The sequence below is a fragment of the Pectinophora gossypiella genome, chromosome 29 (assembly GCF_024362695.1).
Source record: "Pectinophora gossypiella chromosome 29, ilPecGoss1.1, whole genome shotgun sequence".
Taxonomy (NCBI): domain Eukaryota; kingdom Metazoa; phylum Arthropoda; class Insecta; order Lepidoptera; family Gelechiidae; genus Pectinophora; species Pectinophora gossypiella.
The window spans coordinates 5067637-5085927 of NC_065432.1; the positions used below are offsets into that span (position 1 = coordinate 5067637).

General features: G+C 35.4%; 2 protein-coding genes across 4 annotated transcripts in view; both read left to right on the forward strand.

Annotated features, from left to right (window-relative positions):
• LOC126379475 (alpha-1,6-mannosyl-glycoprotein 2-beta-N-acetylglucosaminyltransferase-like) overlaps nucleotides 1-8587 on the forward strand; it is a 55054-nt gene extending 46467 nt beyond the window's left edge. For all 3 annotated transcript variants that reach the window (XM_050028234.1, XM_050028236.1, XM_050028235.1), the window contains 2 exons: nucleotides 780-959; nucleotides 2395-8587. In XM_050028234.1, the coding sequence (XP_049884191.1) occupies nucleotides 780-959; nucleotides 2395-2488 (274 nt within the window). In that variant the 3' untranslated portion in view covers nucleotides 2489-8587. The remainder of the gene's footprint in view (nucleotides 1-779; nucleotides 960-2394) is intronic.
• A 1926-nt stretch (nucleotides 8588-10513) lies between these two features.
• LOC126379596 (EEF1A lysine methyltransferase 2) lies at nucleotides 10514-17780 on the forward strand. Its single transcript, XM_050028412.1, has 5 exons — nucleotides 10514-11022; nucleotides 11267-11469; nucleotides 11695-11831; nucleotides 12349-12508; nucleotides 17608-17780. Exons 2-5 carry the CDS (start codon nucleotides 11274-11276, stop codon nucleotides 17763-17765), a joined length of 651 nt encoding a protein of 216 aa, XP_049884369.1. The 5' UTR covers nucleotides 10514-11022; nucleotides 11267-11273; the 3' UTR covers nucleotides 17766-17780.
• The last annotated feature ends 511 nt before the right edge of the window (nucleotides 17781-18291 follow it).

Sequence of the window (18291 nt, forward strand, 5' to 3'; positions counted from 1 at the left end):
TTTTCGTTCTCTTTTATTTAGAATTTAGATGCTTATTGGTTCAAAAATTACAAATTAATTAAATATTATAAAGCTTTTGATTTTGGTTTCGTACAAGACCATTAACCCGGCCCCAGGGGGGACAGAGCCATCTTCTCTGCCCTCCACTGGGGCAAATCCTGTTCGACGCGGGGGCGCCTCTTGCTTCAGTAGGCCAGAGTGAGATGGTGGCTGAGTTCGGATAGGGACCCAGACCTACGGAGTATAACGTAGAACCCTTGCCCAGGGATACGGGTGAAGACCTCAACGGTTGCAGAGGCGGATGGGAGCCATCGGTACGGCAATGCAGGACGGAAGGGGCAAGTCACAGGGACTGTAGGGCAGCAGTAACTGTCAGTACTATTCAGAGGCGGAGGACAGGAGTCCTAGTACGGCTTTGAAATAGACTAATCTGGGCGCAATCTCACTCGCGTCAGAGAATAATGAGTGACATGACCATATGACATCACTACATAGTATAAAACAAAGTCGCTTTTTTCTGTCCCTATATCCCTATGTACTCTTAAATCTTTAAAAATTCGCAACGGATTTTGATGCGGTTCTTTTTATTAGATAGAGTGATTCAAGAGGAAGGTTTATATGTATAATAAAATCCATTAAATAGTGGAGAAATTCTGTTATTTTTGAGGTTTTTAATGTGATGTCGTAAATAATTTCATTTTTTTGCTCAGCATTGCACTCGTCGCTAGTGCTAAATAAATAATAAAAAAAAGTTTTTAAGCGTTCATTTTTCTTTACAGCGGCTTCCACCACAAGAAGTCAAACTGCAACGCGTCGACAGTAATAAGCAAGGTGCAGAAACTACTGCAGAACGCTAAAAGGTTCATGTACCCTAGTAGGGTAACTGCCACAGTCACAAACGGTGGTGCCAAGCACAACAAGAGACTGGTCAAAGGGAATGGTGGTTGGGGAGACGCTAGGTAAGTTGTATTCTATTTTTTATTCTTCTTCTTTGCGAGTCGATGGCGATCGATACTAGATTTTTGCTGATCAATAATTGGCCACGCTTACGGCATTGTCAGTGGCTTCGTAAAGGTCTTTAATAGTGCTGGTGTTAGGGCACTTCGGACAGCATTTTTTATTTATCTTTTACCGACTTCAAAAAAGGAGGAGGTTCTCGATTCGACCGTATTTTTTTTATTTATTTTTCAAATAATATAGGCTCGCGTTTGACCACAATCTCACCTGATGGTAAGTGACGATGAGGTCTAGGATTCGGGGCCATTAATTCATTAATTTAGGATTTAGGAGGAACGGAATGGGCTGCCGGCGTCGGTGTTTCCTGTATCTTATAACCTGGGGTTTACGGAGTTTACGGCGCTTAGAGCTTGACGCCAAGCGCGAATTGAATTGAATTGAAAGCCGAGGAGCTCGGTGGCGCAGCGGTAAACGCGCTCGGTCTGCGATTGTTGAAGTTAAGCAAATTTCGCAAAGGCCGGTCATAGGATGGGTGACCACAAAAAAAAAAAAAGTTTTCATCTCGAGCTCCTCCGTGCTTCGGAAGGCACGTTAAACCGTTGGTCCCGGCTGCACTAGCAGCCGTTAATAACCATCAATCCGCACTGGGCCCGCGTGGTGGTTTAAGGCCCGATCTCCCTATCCGTCCATAGGGAAGGCCCGTGCCCCAGCAGTGGGGACGTTAATGGGCTGATGATGATGATGATGAATTGAAAGCCCGACCGCTTACGGCGATCAATTATGCATATTTAAATGGTGTACTCACATGCCCGCTATTTGCAAGGATCTTTTCCAATAAGATTGGCTATATACGCCACATGCGTGCACATGAACGTCGGAGTTGAAGCAGTCGCCGTAGCGAAATCGGATGGATCGCATCATCATCATCATCAACCTGGGGTCCTTTAAATCACGGGTGAATAGGCATTTTCTGGGTAAGCTCGTTCCAACGTCGATCTCTTCTCCTCCTCGTGGAAGAACGAAGTCAAGAGCAAACCCATCTTAATTTAAAAAAAATCAATTAATTATAACTAAATTATATGTGTAATTAGACTTATCCGCCGCAAAGGAAAGGGACGGATGATTGACAACTGTTAATTTTAATATGAATGAATGAATAACCCGGGCAAATAAAATTAAGCCGTTACGACAGAATTATATCTGTTAACGACGGCTTCCTTGGTCGTCCAAGTTTTGTTTTTTTTTTTAAATATATTGTCACATTTTTACGTTCTGTTGTTTTAAAAATGACAGTTTTTCGTTTAAAAATGTCAGTTTTCGTTTAAAAATGTCAGTTTTTCGTTCATAATAAAATCAGTTTACAATGGTTTTACTTTCTCGTTATTTTTCACGTAGCGCTCTCAACACTATCTATATTTCGTTTTTTGTCTCTTTCAGAGATCAAGAACTGTGCACGAATATGACGAAGATTGGTCGACAGCCAAGAAAGTTTAATTATAAAAACGGAATGATAAATTCTCAAACATTATGATTTCATTCGTTGCTAGGAACATCATTAACACACACACACGTTGTCTTCTCACACACACACACCAGGTATGTGTGGGAAACCTGGGGATACTGCCCCTTAAGGTTGTCTTTTATGCCTCTCGTAGCTACGGAAGGGTCCTTAGGCGTTGCCCCGCCTTCGCGGTTTAACCCACCGGGTGAAACCCCGTTGGCGGAGGCCCAGTGAGCCGCCTGAGTTTAGGCGCGGGCTGATCTTCTGGGTCTTCAGGTGTCCGCTGTTTCCCTGGTCATCATTAACATAAACATGAAATAGTTTATGTATGCGTCTCATTGCTGGGCACAGGCCTCCCCTCCGTCAACATGGGGGTGGGGAGTTGGAGGGGAGATGGACCATACCCCACGCTGTGCCTTCCCAATCAGGTGATTCAAACCTGCAGTGTCCTAGCCAAACGAAGCACTAATTTGAAAAGTGATTTCGACAATGTCCCCATGTGGAATAAAAAAAAAACTGAATAAATGTCTTAAAAACAACTTAGTAGATAATATACAGGGTGTTAGTGATATCGTAACGAATACTGAGGGGGATGATTTTGCTTATGATTCTGAGTTGATACCAAGTGTAATTTTCCGTCGTAAAATTCGTGTTTTTTCTTTATAAATTATTTTATAACACGGTATTTATATTATTTCTTTAGATAAGTATATATTATTTATTATTCTTTTTTTTTGTTATGTTGGTATCATTATATGTTTGTTTATACCAGCCCGTGCTCCAATGAATAATCTTCTTTCACCCTAAGGTTGCCTGGCAGAAATCGCTGTTTAGCAATAAGGCCGCCTATTGTGCTTATGTTTTATTCGTATGTTTATGTCCTTTATATATGTTCTTGTGCAATAAAGTATTATTGATTGATGGATTGATTGATTGATTGGTTTAAATTCTATACTTTTGCGATGGAAAATACCACTGATGTAAACACAGAATCATGGTCTGAATCATTCGTCAAAGTTTTCGTTACGATGTCACTAACACTCTGTATGTACATTGATTTGATTGAGAAAAACACCGTGAGGAAACCCACATTCCCGAGAAATGCATTTTCGGAGGTATGTGACCTAACCTGTATTAGGCTGGTTTTCCTTCGGCTTGGAAGGTCAGACAGGCAGTCGCTTCTGTAAAAAAAACTAGAGTATGAAGCGTGCCTCTCCACTGAGGGTTGGTAGATCTTGAACTACTAACCAACCAATTTGAAAAGTTCAAGCTTTTTCAAATTTTGTTATTAAGTATTATTTTTTACCCGGTTAAAAACTGAGTTCTAATTGTTAAACTGATGTACTTACTTTTATAGATTTTTATTTGGTTTAATATTAGTATTATTTTACTTGTCAAAGATATAATTGGATCTGTCCTATATCTATATGTATGAATACATAAACACTTCAATTCGGCGTTCCCTAAAAACACGATAGATGGCGTTGTTCACTTTTAACGTGATAATTACCTATTTTCTCATTGATGTGGTTAAAAAGGCCACATCGAAGGAATTCATCTAAGAAAGCAATATTGCAATTTGACATTTGCGCATATAAAAGTAAGTGCGCAATGCAAATTTCAAATAGTAATATTGCTTTTTTAGATGAATTGCTTCGATGTGGCCTCTTTAAGCCCCCCCAGTATTTTAACGGGACGATCCAATTTTTCTTTGTCAATTTTTAGTCAATTTCGATTAAGATTTTAATATTGTTATTTTTATTTAAGTTACTGTGCATTATTTTCTCTCCCACTGTTATTAAAAAAAACGAATTACTTATTGCGAACATCATGGTATAGTAAAAGAAAAACAAGATGGCGCTGGTTGTTTTTTCTACTTAATTTTAATATTTGGATATTTTTCCATATTTTTATATGGTTAGGTAAATGCACCCCGTGAAGAACGGGTGAACGCTGTGGAGATGACGATGAATATTTTTTCATAGGTATGTGTGCAATGAGTATTAACTATTATATGTATAATATTTATTTAAATATTGTTTTTCCTGGCGACGCCATTTTTTTTATTTTTACTTTTAAAGTATAAACCATAGAGCATGTATAGTTTTCCCGGTTATCTCTCATTCAGCGCTTTCAAATATATTTGAAAGATTCCTCTCAGACGACGCCCGATATTTTTGGTTAATGTAGCCTGGAAAATCCCTCATTGAATCAAGCTACAACAGCTGTGTGTTACTTTCATGCTCTATGGTTTGTAGACTGTGTTTAGGCGAAGCCATTCAAGAAAAAAAAACAAGGCATGTGACTGCATTTTTGAGGTTAGGAACTCATTTGCAGAGGCCGCGCTATGATACAAGCGCGAATTTCAATTTACAATAATGAGGATAAAAACTAGAAGCTCAAATGTAGGTGGCAACACTGTTGAGTGTTCCTAAATTTTGACAGTTCTCCATACTGTCCAGCTGAAATACGCGATAAATCGCTACAAAATGTGGAGCAACGTGGAGTGTATCCCGTCTGAAGGATGAGTTACGAAAAAGAAAAGCAGCCATGTGGAAAAAGGCAGTTTTGATTGATAATAAGATTTTCTAAGTTTTTTTCTTTCCGGTCTTTAGGGAATAAAATAAATATAACACTATGATTTTGCAGTTAAACGCCGCGCAAAGGTTTATAGTGTAAAAATATAACCAAAACAATATGTTTGTTCACTCAAATGGTATGGGGAACTGTCAAAATTTAAGAACACTCAACAGTAGCCACACCTGATGGGAGAAATAGGCAGTTTGTATCATTCTATGCAGTTCTGGCAGTAACTGTCATGTCAGAGCTACCGGCTAAAGGACTCATTTCGTAGCGCGGTCTCTCGCCATGTCTCGGACAAAAAACTTGACTTAATTTTAGTTTTGACAGCTCTTAATTTTTTTTTTTTTGTTTTGGTTTTCCCCGAAGGGTAAGGCAAAGGGAACTATGCCCATAGAGCCATGTCTTACGTATTTTTTTTTCTTGATGATTGATGAAATGATGAAAGATGATGATGATGAAACCTAAGCCCCCACCCTCGGAGTAGACTCCTACTCCGAACCCCAAACGAATTAACTCAAAAGTCCGCATAAACTTTTGAGTTATGAAGCGGCTTCCCGGTACGAAGCGAAAATAGGCAGATACACTTTGTTTATTGAATACTCCAATATAAATAACACTCGCGAATGTCTTCCGACTAACTTAATGCTATCATTAACCACAAAACACCACTACGTATTAATTATTTAGATTACTCAATGAAGAAAGCAACTGTCCCGTTCCCGTTTCCCGCCGAAAAGCCTGACAGCTCTTAAATTAGTTCCGTCCTTCACTTACTAAAGGCACAAAAAGAGATGGAGTTCGTTTTAGACCTGTCAAATTAAGTTTGAGGTTAAGCGGGCTAGATGTGTCAAGATGACAGTAGTGGTGGTTACCATGGTTACGCCCCGCCGATTTGCTATTAGACTACACGAACTGGGTGGTCAAAAAGGCCACATCCAAACAATTCATCTAGAAAAGCAATATTGCAATTTGACATTTGCGCATATGAAAGTAAGTGCGCAATGCTAACAAATGTCAAATGGTAATATTGTTTTTTTAGATGAATTGCTTCCCCCCTGATCTGCAAACCATCTAGACCGGTGGACAGGGCAATGTAATAACCGATTTAGTTGTTGTCCGAATCGACATTGTTTTCGAAGTATTTTTTTAGTATTTGGCCTTGCTTTAATTTTGATATTCCAAAAGTAATTTTAGGTGAGAAAGGGGAAGAATCTTGCGGGGATAATCCGCTATTAAATACTATTTGAAGTAAATGGAAGTGCATGGAAATGGTAATATGTACCTTTGTATATTAAAAGGACATTAATCTTGTGTAAATAAATCAAGGGACAGGGTGTAATTGTTTTAATTCGAATATTAAATTGAATCTATTTTGAAAAGAATGACGTATTAAGTTTTCGAATTTTGAATTTGTTTACGTGATTTAAAATTATTAATTTTTGGCCTAAATGCAAGTCTTTTGGGAAGTCTACCTAATATTTTTTTATTCATCAGTATTGCCAATTATAAAAAAAATCAGCATTATTTTTTTTTTATTAATGTTCGTGTTGTAAATGTGATTGTCAAATTAATAAATGTTTAGGTATATAAGTAAGTAAAGTAATAATTAGAAAATATTATAAAAAATGACTTCAGTTCGCCTCAAAGTGTGGATATATGCCTTGTGATCAGTATTTTAATCTCATTTTTAGTAATAATTATGAATATTATGATTCGAAATTCAATTCAATGACGCAAACTGTTATTTTGTTTCGTAAACAAGTAATGCCAAAAATCGGTACCACTAATATATTTTTAATAGTATAGCTAAGCAATTTAATAAAAAAAATAATGAAACTTTTTGATTTATTGTTATTTATATTTTTGATAATGTTGATGATACTGACGGTCTGATATTAGTTTTAGGTTAGTTTAAAATTTAGTGCTATCTCTTTCTTACGCTAAGCGTATGTGGTGGACGGCAGTAATTTTAGAGCTGTCGTACAAAAATATTTTGTCCGTCAGATTATCTATCATTATCTGTATGATTTTATTTTTTATTTAGTTATTTTTTTTGTTTTCGACGCTAATGAGGGTTGACAGTGACTTGTATATTTATTACTTATCTATCATATTGTCTGGTAGAACTTTAAAATGTAGTGTTTGAAAATGTGTTTCTAATCGACATACACAAAAATTATTGACAGTAATTTAGTTTTTAGTTTGACAGTTCAAAATATAGTGCTATCCATCATCGTCGCTTTATTGAGACAACCTAGTAAGCGCCTTTTTGAAAAATCACATTTTGGTGTGATTTGTGTTAACAAAACCACGCAATAAAAAATAATTTTGTTTTTTTTTTTTTAATAGACTAGCTAGTTTCAATCTAGGTAAACATTTTTAAGAAATCGAGGTTTCGTTGATGAAAATCGCATCACAGTGCGATTTTTTTAAAAGACGCTTACTTTGTTTTCGCTGTAAGAACTCCGCTGCCCATCGGCTGGGTTAGGTTTATCTCAGTCATCAGTCTTCAATCGTATGGTACACAGATGCGCGTGTACGATAACGTCAATGTGTAGCGTCAGTGTAAAACGAGGTGTTTTGTATGAAGTGTGAGATTGAGTGCGAGAGCGCTATACTTGTTACTGCTAAACTAAACTTAAATTAAAATAAAAAAATGACTCACTAAAATTAAAATGTCAACCCACATCGCTTTGTAATGATGGTGCACAAATTTTTTGTGATAGTTTAATAAATATTTTTTTATAAATTACAAAAAGAAATGCCATAAAATTACATACGTACGTAAAGCTAAAAATGTATGGAATCAGCGCAGAAGGTGCAAAATGTTACGCCTTATGACCTCATAAATAGGCATAACTTAAGAATAATATAAATATTTTTTTTATTATTCTTATGCTGAAAAAAAGGTATTTTGCACAATTAAAAAAAGTAATTACAATAATATAAGTGACTAATATTGTACTAAAATATATTTTTAATTGTAAAACGTTACAATATTACTAGTCAAAGTTTTAGAAAATTTGAGCGCTGTTATATAAAATCAAACTTAAACTTTGTGGTAAAATTTTGTTGACTAAACTTAAACAAGCTATAAACGCGCACTGCTAAGCACAGGCCTCCCCTCAATCAACCGGAGGGGGTATGGAGCATATTCCGCCACGCTGAGATAAATGGATTCAGAGTAATCTATACAAATTTTAGCGAATATTTTTTATCACAAAGGAAAAATGTACAGCTTGAGTATTTTAAAAAATATATTCTAACAACTAAATATTTCTTTTAATCATTTTTATTATTAGTCAGTAGATAGGTTCATAACATAATCCTTGCAATTGTTTCCACTGCTAATCTCTTTTTCTTATTTTTGTCAGGCTGTACGTAAATATTCCAGTGCTCAAATTTTCGATCAGATATTAAGAAAAATGCTAGAGTATCAAACTATGTATAAATACACAATTAAGTATTGATAATAAGTGTGATAAAGATTAAAATGTAACTTTATATAACAATAAATATGGAATGGCATAATAAAATTGTTTTTTTCTTATCCTAAAGTCTATATTTAATAACATACAAATTAACAGAACTGGGTATTGAACTTTTTAAATTGATTTGCCGTCAAAAAAATATTTAAAAAGATATGGTTTTCTAGCTTTGCTCTTCGTCTATTGAGTCATTCTACATGTGGCAACCCAGATCAGTCATCAACGTTCCGTTTCAGGAATAAATTAGTTAAATATTCGCACATTCGTCATTATTTTTTTTTGCTTGCAGCTATTTCTATATTATGGTTATAAAACAAAGACCTTGTATAGAATAGACGGATAATATTTTAGAGTGACGATCAAACTATCACAGCTCTCTTTCTTCCCTATGGCAACAATCTCTGTGGAAAAAAGAAACAAACATAGACAAACACCGCTGTCTAGAACGTCAGTGTTTACCGTTTTGAGATGTTGTGGTAGTCAGCTGGATACCAAACCTGCCGTTAGTTTTTTGGTGTTTTGGGACATTATTTTAACTTTTTATATAAACAATCTGTGAAATAGTTATTCATTATGAACCATGGCTTGCGTAGCTATTGGTTGTGAGAGTAGAATGGGTGTTATAATGGAGAACGATCAAACAATGTCTCACCATGGGTAAGTTATCGACCACATAATACATGTTTGTGTGCAAGAAATACATTACCTGGTCTGGTTTTTGTAAAGTTTATTGAGCCCTAAACACGATGCAGACGCATATTTTCAGCAAAGCCGTCACATTTGTACAAATAATTGATTTCACATTTTACGTTAATCAGCTTTGACAGATCATGTACCCAAAGTATTATAAGTAGTGTTGTCCTTTGATATCGATAACATAATATTATGTTTGAATGTAACATCTACATGTTGCGTTATTCTATTCACGTTTAATTTATTTTTCGACCTGTTTCCGATTTGGATGAAGATTACATAAAGATATTGTATTTTCCAGATTTCCTAAATATCCTAATTTACGAAACAAGAAATTAAGAAACAATTAGATTCAGACCATGAAACGAGATAATTCTCTCTTCTGAAGGACGCCTTCTCCTTATTTAAGCCTGTGCTAATTACATTTCGATGTATCTTACTTCTTGTATCGAGAGCCGATTCGATTTCCGGTCAAGTCAATGAAAAACGTGTATTTAATTTTTATAAAAGGGTAGGTATGTGATTTATAGCAACCAAAGGGTGGCCGCAATGTCGTATTAAAATGATACTATAGTATATGTGGACTAGATGGACCGTCCTCGACCTCCTCGGCCATAACACCTTGCGAAATGACATAGATTCAAAAATGATAAATTGACCTTTAACAAGTTTGTCCATGATAATTACTTACGTTGAATAAGTGGTTCTGAATCTGTCACCGCAACGTACGGTTCTTCTTAGGTATCTTTCTATCAGGATACAAATAGGTATCGTTTTAACTAATTTACTTGTGGTTCTACCCACCCAGGTATGGATACTAGGTCGTTATTTCTGTATTTAATTAATCATTCAATTTGTAATGTATATTTTTTTAGATCTTGGACTAACATGAAATATTTAGCCAATAATAATGTCGATAAAGACATGGAACGGCACTAGTGGTTCTGATACAAAAACATATACTATAGGTACGTTTCTATAACAAACCCGCTACACGAGTACAAAAGACGTTACGACGATAGTATATTTATCTCTTTTTAACTTATGACGGCTCACATGAGTGCGAAAGACAAAACCTATGTTTTTCTTTCGTCTTAAATATGCTCCGTCTATTCTATACAAGGTCTTTGTTATAAAACCATTGATGTATAATATTTTACTATAGTATAGAAACTAACTAACTCTAAATTAAAAACATCGCATATCACATTCTTTAATTTTTTTTGAAAGATATGTAAAATTAAAGTAATCGAAACGTAAACATTTTGACGGAATAATAAATGGCTTTTTGGCGGGAAACGGGAACGGGACAGTTGCTTTCTTCATTGAATAATCTAAATAATTATTACGAAGTGTTTTGTGTGTGTGTTTTGTGGTTAATGATCGCATTAAGTTAGTGGGAAGACATTCGCGAGTGTTATTATATCGGAGTATTCAATAAACAAAGTGTATCTGCCTATTTTCGCTTCGTGTCAAGAAGCCGCTTCATAACTCGAAACTTTATGCGGACTTTTGAGTTAATTCGTTTGGGGTTCGGAGTAGGAGTCTACTCCGAGGGTGGGGGCTTAGATTTCATCATCATCACCTTTCATCATTTCATCAATCATCAAGAAAAAAAAATACGTAAGACATGGCTGTATGGGCATAGTTCCCTTTGCCTTACCCTTCGGGGAAAACCAAAACAAAAAAAAAATTGACGTTCGAGGTTATTTTCGTGTTTCTGTTTTGTATTATTACTAGTTTTTTTAAGTTAAATTAAGCTGAAACATCGTTCTGTTCTCTCGTAATGTATATAGCACCGTAAGTATTTGTAGTAAATCATGTCTATTCAATTCAAACTTTTATAACCTATAAATATGAATTCTATGCGGATTTTCGTATTCATTTACGATTTCATTTAATTATATCATTATTTTTTTCTACTTCATTGCTGTATGAATCTTTTTTACTTTTAATGGTCAGGCTAAGATCATGAGACAATACAGCCTAGTCATCAGTAAGTTAAGGTTTAAACCCATAAATACAATTTTTTTAAATTCCACAGATAAAAGATGTCGGACACAGAACTGGACGCATCAGAACTAGGTACAAAGACGTACTGGCAGAGTACTTATACGAAGGAGATAAGCAACTTTGAAGATCACGGTGATACCGGAGAGATATGGTTCGGAGAAGACAGCGCTTGCAGAGTCATTGACTGGATTTGTAATTGCGGGGTAGCAAAGGACACTGCTGTTGTTGACTTAGGCAGGTACTTGTAGTTATTTGGGAGGTGGCAGGTACTCAGTCAAAGATTAATACCGACAGCTGGATTGCAATAAGGTACTTTCCAGGGTACATTCTTCAAAATAAATATAGATGGAGCTGTACAGATTTTTCTTCATTTAATGTTCTAATTTCACAAAAAAAAATATCTAGCTCTACAAGCTCAAGAAGGACTCAAGCCTTGATAATAACAATTTGTGATTCCAGGTTGCGGCAACGGCTACACATTGACAGAATTGGCTCGGGAAGGCTTCACCAACTTGCTGGGCATAGACTACTGTGATGAAGCCATCACGTTGGCTGAGAAGATCGCTAAGACAGAATTCCCCTTTATTAAGTATAAGGTAATAATAGCCCCAATTCCTGCAGACACCTAATTTTATTTTAAGTTATACCTGTCATTTTCTTATTCGCCGAAAAAGAAACGGACGAATGAATGACAACTGTGAATTTTAAAAAGAAAGAATAACAAAGAAAAAAAGAAGAAGAGGTTAACAGTCTTTTTGTAATTATTTTTTTTTTATTTTGGTGAAATAAAGTGTATTTGTATTGTATTTTATTGTAATAACCCGGGCGAATAAAATAGGCACCTTGCTCATATGCAATTCGTTTGACGTGTGTGAACTTAATTCTGTCGGGTTATTGGCCAATATAAATTTTTGGAAGGGTTTATGTGAGGGTTGGTTTCTGCCTAAAATTGACGTGTGTTCCATAAATTTTATGCCAGTTGATTACCCAGCCCTTTCCTTTTCGGCGGATAAGAAAATGACAGGTATAACCTATATTATGCACCAAAGCCTACTCCTTACAGGATACAGGCATGAATTTATTGTGTAAAAAAATATATTTTCTTGTCTTCAGAAATTCGACATAACCCAAGACAGTTCAAGCGATTTAGGTCAGAAATTCGGGTTGATACACGACAAAGGAACTTACGATGCAATAAGTTTGAACCCCGAGAACCCTAAAGAACAAAGACAGAGATATATAGAACAGGTTGACTGCATGCTACAGGGTAATGGTAAGTATTCTTAGACAGACCAAAAATCAAAATCGATCGATTAGGAACATCGCTAATTTTAGCTATGGTGATGTCACATCACCAATTTTCACATCTGTTAGGGTTCGTAATGTTTATTTTATTATTTAATTACTATTAGATTATATAACTTAATAACAGACGGAATAAAGTCGTGAATCTGTGTCACGACTTTATTATTTTTAATTTGGAACTGGCATATTATTTCATTTGTTTTTATTTTGATTTCTTCTTTTTCGAACGGGAACGTTTTCCCGCCTTTTTAAAAGGCGGTGACGTGGAATTTTGTTCGGTTGCGGTAATCTGTTATGAAGAGTTGGAGAGTTAACATTGTTTATGAAAATATAACATTATTCAAGAGAATTGCTGAATTGTTTAATTACGACGAGCATGTATTTATATCTAGCGGGGCCCTCGGAGCTAGAGCGATGAAAGTGAGGAGAGCGGTCAGCTTGTTCAATGTACCTATCAAATATAATAAAGTGGTCCAATGTACCTCCGTTGTATCCACAGAAATGACCTCTGAATTCGATTTCCATCCAGCGGGGCCCTCCGTCGTTATCAGGCCGAGATACCTAAAAGTAGTGTCAAACGAAACTTGGCCCAATGTACCTTCCTATTCATTAATTTGTTCTTAAAATTTTTTGATGGTATACCAGAAATTAAGTTTCAAAGTTTTGTCTAGCCAGCGGGGCCCTTTGTTATTTGAATTACCACGTGCGGAAAATGCAGACCATTCTTATGTTTTCCCAATGTACCTCACAATTATTCACTATTTACCAAATTTTTTGTGGTTTTTCTGCCTTAACAAAAAAAAAAAACAACTTTTCATACAAAATAGTCTGTTTGCATAATACGGGGCAACCACAAAAGTATGGTCAGCAAATTCAAAATAAATTATTACTTTGTATATCGGTAGTAATGGTATGTAAACAGAAAAAAAACTGATTTGTTATTAGGAACATAACGTATTTATTATTTCGGAACATGTTGTGTAATACCAGAAAGAAAGAAAATAAGATCACAATAAAAAAAATATAGTCAACAAATTATATTATAATAATCAATGCACAGTCACGTACAAAAGTGCAGTCATAGATTTGTACCTTATTGCAACGTAATGAGATACAGTTCTATGACTTCACTTTTGCACGTGACTGTACTTACCTACTTACTGTAATTATTGCAAAGATATTAATTGTATGTTACATCAACTATTGTCTGACATATATTAAGCAATGCGCTATGATTTTACGTTTATCATTATTTACTTTAACAGTTGAAATTAAGTCATCAAAAGATTCCCATTTGCCATTTTTTCTTCGTAAGCAATGAGCTTTGTAGTGGCCTGTACCACCAGGACAATATTCAATCACAGATGTCAATTTATAGGACTCCTTTTGACTCAAAAACAACATGTTAGGAACTTCCGACAAATATATTTTATTGATACCATTAATATCAAGTGCTATGATATTATTTAATGTATATGATAGTCTACGAACACCAGTACATCCACTGTAGTTACAATTGTTGCCTTCATGCGTAATTCCGTCATTAATAGCTTCATTTAAGAAAGTCATGCCACGCTCTTGTAACATTTTTAAGTTAATAGGCAAAAGAGGAACTTTTCTCCTTAACTTATCAGCACCACAATCTACTTCCGTACAAACTTTTTCCGAAACTGCACTATGAAAATATTCGTATAGAACCTTTTCAAAAATATAAGCCACATTGGTTTGGCAATCAATAGTCATATTAGTTAAATTTATTTCAAAGTTTGCACTTAAAATATTAGACCGAAGATCGTAAATTGTAGAATCTGTATCATTTTGAGCGAGAGATTGTATCAGATTGCTAAAATCATTATCAATTTGTGAGTAGCTCGATTTTACAATAGCGTAATCTACAAATGGAGTGATTCCACCATTTGGTGTATTGCCGCTATATTTATGCATAGCCACAACTATAAGATCAAGAATAATAATTTTCACCACATTATAATTGAGACACCCTTTGATGAGTTTAATGCTGTCAATGTAAAACTTTTTCACTGTGTAGGGAACATCATCAAAACACGAAAGCTTACTCAATGCATGTATGAAATGGGATGTGTCCAATCTTACGAAACAGGATGGTAAATTATCAACACTCTCCTCTAATGCCTTGAAACACTTGTCCACATATTCTTTTGTCGAAGACAATTTTGTAAAGACTTTAACAATTGCACTGGTAAGTGCCGCTGAATCGTCCGAGATAATTTCATTCGGTAGAGGCATAGAGCCTATCCACGTTTCAAGCCACCGAGCTATACTTTCTGTTGTATGAATTTCTGACAACATTTGGACAACAGGGACACTAATATAATTATCTGAATACACGATTCCAGTATACAAAAAAATGTGTTTAGAACAATCTGGTCCTATAAAGTATTTATCTGTTTTATCACTTTGACTTATATTTTTACATAACGAGCCAGTGGCGTCGATGCAAAGACAGATACTTTGTTTTTTTTTAAGCTTTTTATAATACATGATTTGTGATTGAGACCAATAATATATGAAAAACGGCCTGGCCGATATCTGTTGAATAAAAGTACAATATGGTGCCATTGTAGATAATTTACAAAGACTTAACACTGGATTTTTGTGTAGTACATTTTCTTGGCGACTTTCATATTTTATTTGCGACAAATGCTTTAAAGTTGGAAGATGAGGTGGTTCTGGGGCCACGTTGTTTTCTTTGAGTAATTCCTTTTCTGGTATTAATACATTCGCTATTTCATTTCGTACTACTAAAGCTGATTTTGTATTAAGTTCTTTGGCTAACTCAGTCCTAGTATAAGAAGTCATTCTATTTTTTGATTTGGGGTTATGCAGATGAGACCGAAAACCTGTAATCTTGCAGTCAATTTTAACATCACCCTCTGTGTCCAGATTCGGAGTCATTGACACCATCAAACGTGCTGAGCATTGATTACAATAACCAATACATTTTACAGATCCTTCTTTAAATACTTGGTGTGATTTCATGCACCAGGTACATGGAAGCTTAGTATATTTCCAAATTTCTAGTGATAAAATACCGGTCCACTTTCGCTTAGGCAGTTTTACTCGTTTTTGAAATATTAAGTTAGGTTTCTTAGGATCATTTCTACGAGTATAAAATATTTGCGGCTCAATTTTTCGCCACTTCTGCAAATCTAATGTAAAACTATAATGTTTTGTCTGATAATCATCATCAGTCAGATTGCCCTCAGAATCAGTCAGATTGCCCTCAGAATCATAGTCTTCGTTACTCGATTCCGGTCTATCACTTTCGCTACTAGCTTCATTCTTAGCAGATCGAAAAAAGTAATTATGATTTCGTTTTATAGATAAGTATATGGCCTTTACAGTCATTTTTTCATTTAATTCTTTTCTAATATTTTTATAGACTTCATGTCCAAGAGATGGCAAATTAACTAAAAAAAACGAATGCAATGATTAACAATAATCAGTAATTATTTTAGACTAGAAATTAGGTCATAAATTATACTAAAAATATTGTAATCTTAAAAACTTACCTACATCCATTAACTGATCTTGGTACTTTTGTATAACTAGTTTCTGTTTTAAAACACTAAGTGCACTGATTTTTCCCATTATAGTTTATTATTAGTAAACCACAACATTTATTTACATTGGTATCGCAGAGTTCTATTTCCTACTGACAATCACGCAATAGCAATAGTTTTGTCATACCTACCCTCATTGCGGAAAATATTTGTTTTGTTGATCTTACCTTACAAAGCGCGTACTACGTACTACATTATTTTCCACATACCTACAGTCTGTCAAGAAAGTCATGACAAAAAATAAACATTAACCTGGTAACATTTTCCTTAAGTGTGAAAGAGACGTCGTTAGTAATGTCCTGCTTAAACTAATGCAAAATGTTACCAGGATAATGCTTATTTTTTGTCAAGACTTTCTTGACAGACTGTACTTATCAGGTTATTTTTAATTCACCTTTCATATTCATATTCATATTCATATTCATATATTATATTCCCTCTAAGAGGATTTTTGAGGTAAAAATATGCACAACTTTTACTACTTCGAAATCCGTATTTAGATAATTGTACTTTTCAAACAAAATTAATTATGAAACAGACTATTTTGTGTGAAAAGTTGTTTTTTTTTTGTTAAGGCAGAAAAACCACAAAAAATTTGGTAAATAGTGAATAATTGTGAGGTACACTGGTAAAATATAAGAATGGTCTGCATTTTCCGCACGTGGTAATTCAAATAACAAAGGGCCCCGCTGGCTAGACAAAACTTTGAAACTTAATTTCTGGTATACCATCAAAAAATTTTAAGAACAAATTAATGAATAGGAAGGTACATTGGGCCAAGTTTCGTTTGACACTACTTTTAGGTATCTCGGCCTGATAACGACGGAGGGCCCCGCTGGATGGAAATCGAATTCAGAGGTCATTTCTGTGGATACAACGGAGGTACATTGGACCACTTTATTATATTTGATAGGTACATTGAACAAGCTGACCGCTCTCCTCACTTTCATCGCTCTAGCTCCGAGGGCCCCGCTAGATATAAATACATACGACGAGCGCCTCCCCACCTGAGAGCAGTAGTATTATCACACATCTAACATCTTAATGGTGCTAATTCCTGTAAATACCATCTAATTTTAAGTTATACCTATTTTCTTTTCCGCCGAAAAGGAAAGGGACGGGTAATCGATAAGTATAAAATTTATGGAACACACGTCAAATTTAAGTACAAATCTAAAACAACTGTCTAAAAAAATTACATTGGCCAATAACCCGACAGAATTTAGTTGACAGCACACGTCAAACGGTTTGCATACCAGTGAGATAGATACCTTTTTGATTCGCCCGGGTTATAAATTCATTTACACATTCTTCCTTAAATTAAGAGCTGCCAATCATTCGTCCCTTTCCTTTTCGGCGGATAAGAAAATGACAGGTATAACTTAAGTAAAATTAGGAGGTGTCTGCAGGAATCGGGGTCTATGTATTTGAATGTAATTAACATTCTATAACATTTATTCTCCAGGTATATTCATAATAACATCGTGTAATTGGACAGAAGATGAGCTCGCGAAGCATTTTTCAGAGAAACTGACGTTGAGATGCGTCATACCGACGCCGCAGTTCAAATTTGGCGGCAAAACTGGCAGTATGGTGTCTTCTGTGGTATTCGAGAAGAAATAAATGCTTTTTATTGTTTTTGTAGCACTTTTTTATTGAAGTTAAGCAACTTTCGCAAAGGCCGGCCACAGGATGGGTGGCCAAAAGTTTTCATCTCGAGCTCCTCCGTGCTTCGGAAGGCACGTTAAGCCGTTGGTCGCGGCTGCATTAGCAATCGTTAATAACCATCAATCCGCACTGGGCCCGCGTGGTGGCTTAAGGCTCGATCTCCCTATCCATCCATAGGGAAGGCCCGTGCCCCAGCAGTGGGGACGTTAATGGGCTGGTGAAGATAAGAAAACTATGCGCAAAAGTGACAGCTAACATTTCAAGGTTAGCCCAACTGACGTCATCCCACCTTGCGTAGCCATTTCGTAAAAATAAATTACCAGAGACCAATGTTTTTAATTTACTTTGCAAGGAAATTTTGACCTTTTAGTAAAAGATTTACTAAAAGTTTTAATGATTTTTATATATGTCAAGTAACTAAATACATTAGTCACTTAATTTTCAATAATAAAATTTACTTCCTTGGAATATGGGAGATACC

What these genes read in the sequence shown, in the direction of transcription:
- LOC126379596 (XM_050028412.1), top strand. Translation starts at nt 11,274, where the DNA reads ATGTCGGACACAGAACTGGACGCATCAGAACTAGGTACAAAGACGTAC. An exon ending in TCCCCTTTATTAAGTATAAG is followed by an intron (nt 11,832 to 12,348) that starts GTAATAATAGCC and finishes TCTTGTCTTCAG; the next exon opens with AAATTCGACATAACCCAAGA. An exon ending in CTGCATGCTACAGGGTAATG is followed by an intron (nt 12,509 to 17,607) that starts GTAAGTATTCTT and finishes TTTATTCTCCAG; the next exon opens with GTATATTCATAATAACATCG.